The 9,111-nt window shown below is 39.3% G+C and overlaps 1 protein-coding gene across 3 annotated transcripts in view; it reads left to right on the forward strand.

The window, feature by feature from the left end:
* Positions 1-9,111, forward strand: part of LOC134627182 (MICOS complex subunit mic25-a-like) — a 52,210-nt gene that overhangs the window by 15,797 nt on the left and 27,302 nt on the right. For all 3 annotated transcript variants that reach the window (XM_063473123.1, XM_063473124.1, XM_063473125.1), the window contains one exon: positions 4,050-4,133. In XM_063473123.1, coding sequence (XP_063329193.1) covers positions 4,050-4,133 — 84 coding nt within the window. The remainder of the gene's footprint in view (positions 1-4,049; positions 4,134-9,111) is intronic.

Consider the following 9,111-nt stretch of genomic DNA (forward strand, 5'->3'; position numbering starts at 1 on the left):
ATTACACCATCACAGTGTGTGTGTGTGTGTGTGTGTGTGTGTGTGTGTGTGTGTGTGTGTGTGTGTGTGTGTGTGTGTCCACATGCATGTGTAATACAGTCTTTCTGTTTCAGTTCTCTATAAATCCAGGGCCCATTGCTGCCTTTTGCCGCAGCCACTTACATTGTGTTCATGCACCATGTCGTGTTCATACTGTTGTAGCACTGCTTCACTCATTACCCATATTGGTTAGATATAATTTGCATTCATAAATGCCCTTCATGAACACTAATTGGCATTCATTTTTAAAATGTAGACATACACATACCGTACGTCCACCTTTATAGATTACAGGTAGAGAGAATTCAACCATCTCATGCACAGCGTGCTCGTTCAGCTAACTCTTCTAAGGCTGATGCAACTTGGCTATCTATATGCAATTAAGATTTTGCAGCTGTTTGGGTTTTTTAACTGCTGCATGATGAAACTTTTAACATATGTATGTAAACACTTAGGTCCTCAACCAGCTGGCAGGGTTTTTGGAGCACCAGTTGAATTTAAGCTCACCTTAGTTAGTTTTATTACTGTATAATGCCTGTGTTCTGAAAATCATGTTCTCATAGAAAGAGCACCGCACCTTTTTATTGCTAAATGAGTCAGTGACTGTCCAAGCAAAATATTTTCTTGCTTTTATGTTCCAGGCCATGTTTGTTTATTCAACTAACTGTATCTTTCTTTATTCCATTTTAAATGTTGTGATCAGAGGTTCTTAAATTGGCTCAGTGAATAACACCCAGTAATATCACACACTGAGCTCAAGGCATGGCTAAACAACCCTGATCTGTAGTGTGCCTGCGTGACATTTGTGGCATTGCTTCCTTACCTGCACAGTTCTTTTTCTTGCTTTTGTCACTTGTTTTTGCACCTTTGCTACAGTTAATCACTGTATTTCCTTATAAGATTATTTGAATCAGTATTTCTTATAAAGAAGTTCTTTTCTGTCCTTTTTTTTTTTTGTAATATGAAATAATATCGACTCACTTTAAATTCTCAAACAGTTAAAAGAAGGTGACTCCATAACAGTTCTCCTTTACAACAAGCATTTTCTTTGCAGCCACCATGCATGCGTATTTCTGACTTAAAGCTGATTTAAAGCTCATTTTCAGTGTATCTTTTTGACGTCTGCCTCCTGTCCTCCTCTGCTTGCATGCTGCTACGTCATGGCCCAAACTATGGGTCTTCCTACAGCCAATCTGCCACCTCGCTGCCTGTCAAAACTTGGCTAAAGCCATTCACCTCATCTTAACGCCAGCGATGCCATGTCAGCCCCTGCCACAGCTGTCCCAGTCTCATGCTACCTGAATAGTTTTGTAAGTTTTGTTACAATGCATGGACATAACCTTAAATAGCTGTTTTGTTGTTAATTGTTGTGTGTTACTTTGTGATGTAGATGTGTATAATCATAGACTTTCATCAAACAATATAAATAAAGTAGTGTATAGATAAGAACACATACATGTTCCTGGAAAAATACTTTGTTTTTTGCCATAACTATAAACTTGTGAAGGATATAATCATACTTAGAAAGTTCTCCTTGTGCTATCTGTGTATCCCCCATATCTAAATGTGTTGTTAAAGGACAGGTTTCTATGTTTTGTGTGCTCACTAGCAGTGAATAGATGGAGGGCCTTTTGAGGAAATCTGTAGTTTGGCTTGCATTTTCTTGGTAAAAATCTGGAAAGTGTAACTTAAAAAAGTGTTAGTGTTTTTTGCCTGTGGCTCTTTTGCTCCGGCAATTCTACAACTGCGCAATATTATATCAGTATTGAGTTCTATGTATTAGATCAGTTATGTACTCAGATTATGATTGCACGGTGGGCAAAACAGTTCCAGTGCAGTTCCAGTGCTAGTGAAACTTACGGATTTTCTGAAATGTAGTACTTCCAAATACTGTACTCTGTAGCTACAGTAACAAGTGGCATATATATGTTGTCTGTATTATTATTTGACAGGATTATTTTGTGATTTAAAAACAATTATTTTGCATGATGGTTACTGTTAGTAACCGTGTATTCCTACTTTGATTTACAGTGGGTGGACTGTGTAGTCAGAGTTGATATTTTGCTATATTTTTCCAGTTCAGGGTTTCGCTGAAAGTCTTGAGGCTTTTAGCGCTACATTGCAGTCTTTAAATGAGCACACATTCAGTCCTAAAAATGGTAAATGGCCTGTATTTGTATAGCGCTTTACTTAGTCCCCAAAGCGCTTCACACTACATTCAGTCATCCACCCATTCACACACAAAAATGCACAATACGATCCAAAATTGATGATCCACACTTTATTTCTTTATTTTTTTCCAAAAAATAGGAAGCTGGTGCAGTGATTTATTGAAATATGCAGTAATACTTGGAAATACAGTATATGAGTCAAAGAAAAATGTGTTTTTACATTTTCAACAAGCTTGAAAGTCAATATTTGGTGTGACCACCTTTATTCTTCAAACTGTCTAAACTCTCTTACGCAGCTTTCTTGTCATTTCTTCAAGTAGTCTTTAGGAATAGTTCTTCAGACTTCTTGAAGGACATTCAAAGCTCTTCTTTGGATGTTTGCTGCCTTTTGTTCCATTCTCCCAAGATGTGCCACACTGCTTCACTTGTGGAGCCTTTACCTTACAATATAAAGCACTTTCAGGTGACTCTTGTTGTGAATTGGTCCTATATAAATAGAATTGAATAATGTTGAGGTTCCACTGTGTGTGTGTTTCAATTTATTTATGACTTTAGTGCATTGGCAGTGTGTTTGAGCTAATTTTATGCTGAAAAATGAAGCAATCGCCAGTCAGACACTTTGCAGATCTGAAGATGCTTTTCTGTGTTCAGAATTTGGACGAGATCCCCAACACCACTGGCTGAAATGCATCCCCAAACCATGTCTGTGTTTTACAGACGGCTCTACACACACTCTGTTGGACATCTCCTGACCTCGGCATACACAGTGACAACTATTTGAAACAAAAATCTGGATTCCTCACACTGTCAGACCTGTTGCCACTGATTTTCAGTCTAGTTCTTTTGTATTTGGCATACCTCTGTCTTTTCTTCCTGTTTTCCATCTTTAAGAATGGCTTCTTGGCAGCCACCTTTCCATTGAGACCATTTCTGATGAGACATCAGTGAGCAGTAGATGGATTAACCAAAGGTCCAAATGCATCACGCAGGACCTGTGTCAGGTCTTTGCTGGATTTTGTTTTCCTGTTTGTTAAGGACATGACTTTCAGATACTGTTCATCTGCTGTAGTCGTTTCTTCAGGCCTGCTACTACATTTTTTGTTGTTGTTGTTGTTCTTTTTCGCTCTGGTTTTGTCTTTTCTTTCCTTTTCCCCCCTTTTTTAAGGATGCCCCACCCACCATGCCAAAATTATCCAGGTTTTCAGCTCTTTGGGACTCACCTGCTGGTGCAAAAATACAATTTTTATGGCAATCAAGCTGTGTTATCATCAGTATCTTTCATAGATTCAACTGGAACATTCTGTTAGTAACAAAGTGCCTAAAGATAGAATTTAAAATTGGTTTCTTGCGGAGTTGTCTGTTATGTGTAGGCACAACTCTGGTTTGTCTTTTTAAGTTAGGTACCTTTTCACACTTGAATGATTCATAGGTTACTGTTAAGTGACTTGACAAACAAGTCAGGTACAAGGACTGGACTGAAACTCAGTGAAAAAAGAAGCCAATGTCCAAAGAAGAAATCTAAAAAGACTTTCAGAAACTTGGAGACCTGAGACCATTTAAAAATGACAAAGTCTGGCTCCTTGGAAGCAAAACATAAAGAAAGGTGCGGCTTGAATCATTTGCACAGTACTGTATGAAACCGGATCCTAAGACTACAATATTGATGTGACACAATAAACACTGACCAGTACCATCCAAGAATTTACACATGTATGTCATAAAACACAGTGCTATGTCATTCTAAAGAATATCTGCAACAGCTGGTCTTCACATGTAATTTAAAAAGTGGTATACTCCTTCTTATTCTTTTTCCCTTTCTTTTCTCCCTCTCTTTTGCAGGCCCGAAAACTGGAGATGAAAGAAAGGGAGCTTGCTACTATATCCAGCTTCTATAAGGAGCAATTGGAAATACTGGAGAAAAAGGTAAAAGCCATGTCCTTATCTCATAAACATGACTGCTATTGCATATCAATATTGGCAGCACTAACATTAGTATACCGTTTAAAACAAGAAGCCAAAACTCACCTGAATGGCTTTTCCATTTGTCCACTGGTTCCCTTGTTTTTCTGCTTTGTTTTTCCCCTCTGGAGAGGTTTCCTGATGGGTTTGTTAGAAAGATACAAGAATTTACATTTTTTAGATGTATAACAGCCGATCTCACTAATGAGATGAAAAACATCCTGTAAACTTGGAATGAAAAGACAACTTCACATATAAGGAATATCAAAACAAATCCTTAAGTGAGATACAGTATTACTCACTCTCCATAGAGATTCAAATCTTGGTGGAATACAAGACACTGTTTCCTGTCTTGGAAATGCCAAGCCCACGTACCAGTGTCGGAATATGAATGTAAATGAATTAAAAGTTTCAGCAGGCAGATAAGAGGCGTGACTTTCTGTTGATGGGCCTGCACTCAAGATGTTCCTCAGATAGCTGGAGCTGCCTAATGCAATGCACTGTGCTTTTCTGTTTTCTCATCACTGTATACCTTTGTTTTGTTTTTTAGTGCTTTAAAGGAATTATGTGTTGTTTTCCCTCTACCTAATTTGCTTTTGATATTGTGCACGGTAAAAATCACTGCAATGGTGGTTTGATAAAGCTTCCTTTCAGTGTACACAGTAAACTTTGTGAGGAGTAAGGCTGCACTGGCGTAGGATTTTGGTTGATACTCTAAAGCATATGCAGATGCTGCAAGGACTGAAAGTAAATTTAGAAAGAACAATTCCAAATTAACACAGATGATAAAGTATGATGAAAAAGTATGAATAATTAAATGTAAAGGAAACAGGGTTTGAATGGATGAGTGAATTTCTTTTCTGTTCATTATCTTTGTCATGTTTAATTTGACTGCTCATTTTAAACATGACAAAACTTTTAAATAATCCCACGTGAGCCAAAAGGTCAGGCTGCTGTAAACGTTCGGCTTCCATCAGTGTTTTCAACTCTTGGATCTGTTTGATGCCAAAAGGAGAGATTTCCCTGGCCGTCTCTTGGCTGTGGGCAAAGCAACCTCACCCACATGTTCTGTCTGACTCAACAATTTGCTCTGCACAGGAAATGTATAATCAAACGTAGACGAATAGCCTACGTTTGATCATAAAGCAAGCTAGGGGGCGGCTGTGGCACAGGGGGTTGAGTGGGTCATCTACTAATTGGACAGTCGGTAGTTTGAGCCCCGAATCCCCCAGTCTGCATGTCAAAGTATCCTTGGGCAAGATGCATCCATCAGAGTGCGTCTAAATGTTAGGCAAAAGTAGGAATAGGAAAAAGCATTTTTATTAATGTGTGCGTGGATGGGTAAATGAAGCTTTGTAGAAGGAGTGCTCAGAATAAAAAATTCCAGTATTGTTTAAGCAATCATAAAAATCAAAGCAAAATATTGAATTTGCTTTATTTGTATTGTAGTTGTAAACATTTAAAGTAAGAATCCCTATAAATAAAATGTGCAGTGAGATAATAGTCAGTCAATATTATAGCACATTTCCCATATGTGCACTTATTAACAGGGACATAAATAGACACTGTTTTATACAGCTTATGATTGAAAGATTAAGTCCACCATTATGTTCCACATTAAGCAAGTGATTAGTGTTAACTTTGCTATTGATGTTTTTGCTGTCCACTTCCATTTTCCACATCTTATATCAGCTCTGACATCTAATTGAGGGACAGCTCATTCCAATAAAGAAGAGGAAAGCTTTTTTTCTTTGTCTACAGCTTGTTTACAACAGCTCTTTGTCAGAAAACGATGATGTAAATACCCACAAGCACCTGCTTCCGCCTGGAGGCAATGAGGAGAACTCATAGAAAGTTGGCCTCAAAGAAACGGTAGCTAAATCAGCTTGTTTCAGACAGTTCATGAACTAAGGCCCGGTATAAGATAAAGGTTTTTCTGAAATGTGAATACTATAGTGTTACCATAGTAGACTAAAAAAGAAAGATGGAACTGGAAATTAGTCCAATAAACTTTAAGGTTACATTGACATAACCTGATAGCAAAATACACAAAGGAAATACACAAGGAAATGAAAAGGTATCCGGTAGATGCAAATAACCTTACTCCAGTTTCCCTTCCCCTCGTCAGTCCCGTTTCCCTCCTTAAATCCCAGCTTTCCCTCAGGTATTTGGTAGACACTCCTGGGGTCTTGACTCCCTCTCTGCGCCTCTACTCAGTCTCTCCCTCCCTGTAGCAAGACCCATCAGGCAGAGGGTTACTTTATCTACTCCCTGACACTCGCCTGCTTTAGGCCTGTGAGAAAACCTTTTACATAGGCAAGTTAAATGGGAGGGCCCCTGCACTCCGTGCAGCAAGCAACACGCGGTGGAATACTTGACGGAAGAGACTGATTGGCAGAAGAGTGCAGGATGGTCTATCTTTCTCCGCTTGCTGCTGCAGTCCCGTTTTCTATCTTTTTTATTTCACCCCTCACTTGCACACAGCTGACCTGCATTTGAATGAGGAAGCTAAAAAGCAGGGTACTGAGAGGGAGAGATAAAGAGGCTATATGGACTGTGCATTAAACAGACAGTCTATCCTGAGCCGGCATCCACCCTCCTCCTTCTTTTTCTTCATTTTCCAGTCTAGCACTCCATTCATCCAGTTCTCCTTTCAAGCTTCCTCTCCATTTCCTTTCCTATCTTTTTTCTTTTCACTCTCTCATACCTGGTGCAAATTCCAGTGGGGCTGAAATAAATGGCCACTTAAAAGTTGAATTGTGACTGACACAGGTTATATACATAAATGCAAAGCACAGGCTGAAACAGTAATGTGTCTCACTTGTGACACAACTGATTCAATCAAGTCTTTAAATGGCTTTCCATACTTTAGCCTTTTTACATTCTGTGAAGACATGTCAAATGTTAGAACTGAGAAATGTTATCAGTAACAGGATTGGGTATTGTTGCAGCTCAATGTAAAACAGAGAAATTGAAAAGAATCCAGCCTGTTATCGGCACACAGTTCAAAAAGCTATTATCCGCGATTGTATGGAGGTCCATTAGTACGCATGGCATGGGTAACTCGTGCACCCAAGGAGCAATTCTTGAGCTGCTTTCTCTTTTAGCATGACAGATGCAACAGGCATGATTTCAAATGCAAATTTCAGATTTAAATTTGGCTGATGCACAGTAGACTGACAATCTTCAGACCCGGATAGGGCTGCAGGGCTTTATTTATTGGTTCATTGTATTATTTATCTCTAATTTTATTTTACATTGCAAATGGAATTAGCCAAAGGTCGGAAAGGCTGTAAAAAAAAAAAAAAAAAAAGGACAATCCACTGGTAATCTGTGTGTGGCGCTCCACTGAATCAACATTTTACTTTGGCTTAGCGTCAGATTTTTCTAACAGGTTAATAATGGTGTATATAACTGTGTGCACACTGTGTGTGTGCCGGTGTGAGAATACACATAAGCAAGCTCTAGTGTCCAGTTTGCCTTAGGGATGAATAATGATAACAGGCTGTAATGTTTGTCTAAGGGCTGCGGAGACTGTTTGAATTCACTCCTGACACGAATGTGAAAACGGTGTGTGCATGTTTGTGTGCAGGTGTTTGTAAATTTGTGGGCTCTGACAGGTTTGTGCGCATGCTGTCATTTCAGAAGTAATTGTGGCCAATCCATTGCACAACTTCCACACATACATGTATTGTGTATATACAAAACAACACACAAATGCTGCAACGCCTGCTGAACATACCAGTGCATCTTCTAATTCTGCTCCTTCCCAAATCTCCTTCCCTCCTCCTCTATTTTTTGGATGCCTCCCTAATCTCTCAACAGTGTAGAGGTAGTGTATATCTGTCTTCCTGTGGAAATATACCCTGTGACTCTGTAAACAAGCCTCACTTTAAAATTCACCTCTTTTAATCCCTTCTACCCCCCCTTTTGTCGACTGCTTCCTCAAAAAAAAAATTAATCCTCCTCCGTCCAAGCACGGCGCATGAAACAACCCCTCCCTCGAAATCCTGACATCAGCCCATCTCAGTCCACAGCTCCTGGAGGGTGTTCAGACAAGTGTACGCTCAAGAATCATCTGAACACAACAATTCAAGTAGAAACACAGATTTAGTCACACACCTGCATGTATGCAAGCTAATACACAACCACTAATCCCCTCCGTGAACCTTTCCAGCAACCCCAAAACCTTGCCTTCCCCCACTGAGGGCTGTCATCCCCTCTTTCTGCTTCTCCACATAGGGCTTTTGTCCCCATGGGTGGAAATGACTTGGAAGAGCTCAGTGTGTGTATGCCAGTGATAGAGCTACCTCCTCTCTGTAGTCACAAGAGCTGAGCTAGGGCTATTCCTTGGGGTTTGTTCTTGATTAGACACAAAACACACACAAAATAACATGTGTATATATACACAACCACTGAACAGCATCACAGCCCCCCCCCCCCAAAGTTTCAGTTGGATTAGCTGTACCTGCCTAGCTTATTCACATATGTTGATTCTCTTGGTTTTTCCTTTGGTTTGTTTCTTTACTTCTGCATGTTTGTGTGGAGAAAAACAGACAAGATGCTCAAATGAAGCATGAAAAGGCTCCAAATTGGAAAATTCCTGACAATCTCTGAAGAGCACACAGTTTGCAGGGGTAAAATATAGTGTTTCAAAGTATGTTTTACAAGCAGTGACACCATAACTAGTGAAAAAGTTTGTTTTCATTACATGTTTCTGTGATTTTTTTTTTTTTGATTTTTTTTTTTTGCATCACTCAGTCACCTGTCAGCCACTGCTTTACCTCTCTAAAACCTTTTAAGATCGAGCTTTCTTTCAGGATATGCCAAAAAATAACCCCTTTTGACAGCAAACATTTCGACACAGTCTGTATTTATAAAACAGGCATATTAATGTCTGCAGTCCCTTTAAGGAAGGTCCTGCTATTGTGCATCCGTTTTA

This window comes from Pelmatolapia mariae, linkage group LG5 (assembly GCF_036321145.2).
Source record: "Pelmatolapia mariae isolate MD_Pm_ZW linkage group LG5, Pm_UMD_F_2, whole genome shotgun sequence".
NCBI classification, from domain to species: Eukaryota; Metazoa; Chordata; class Actinopteri; order Cichliformes; family Cichlidae; genus Pelmatolapia; species Pelmatolapia mariae.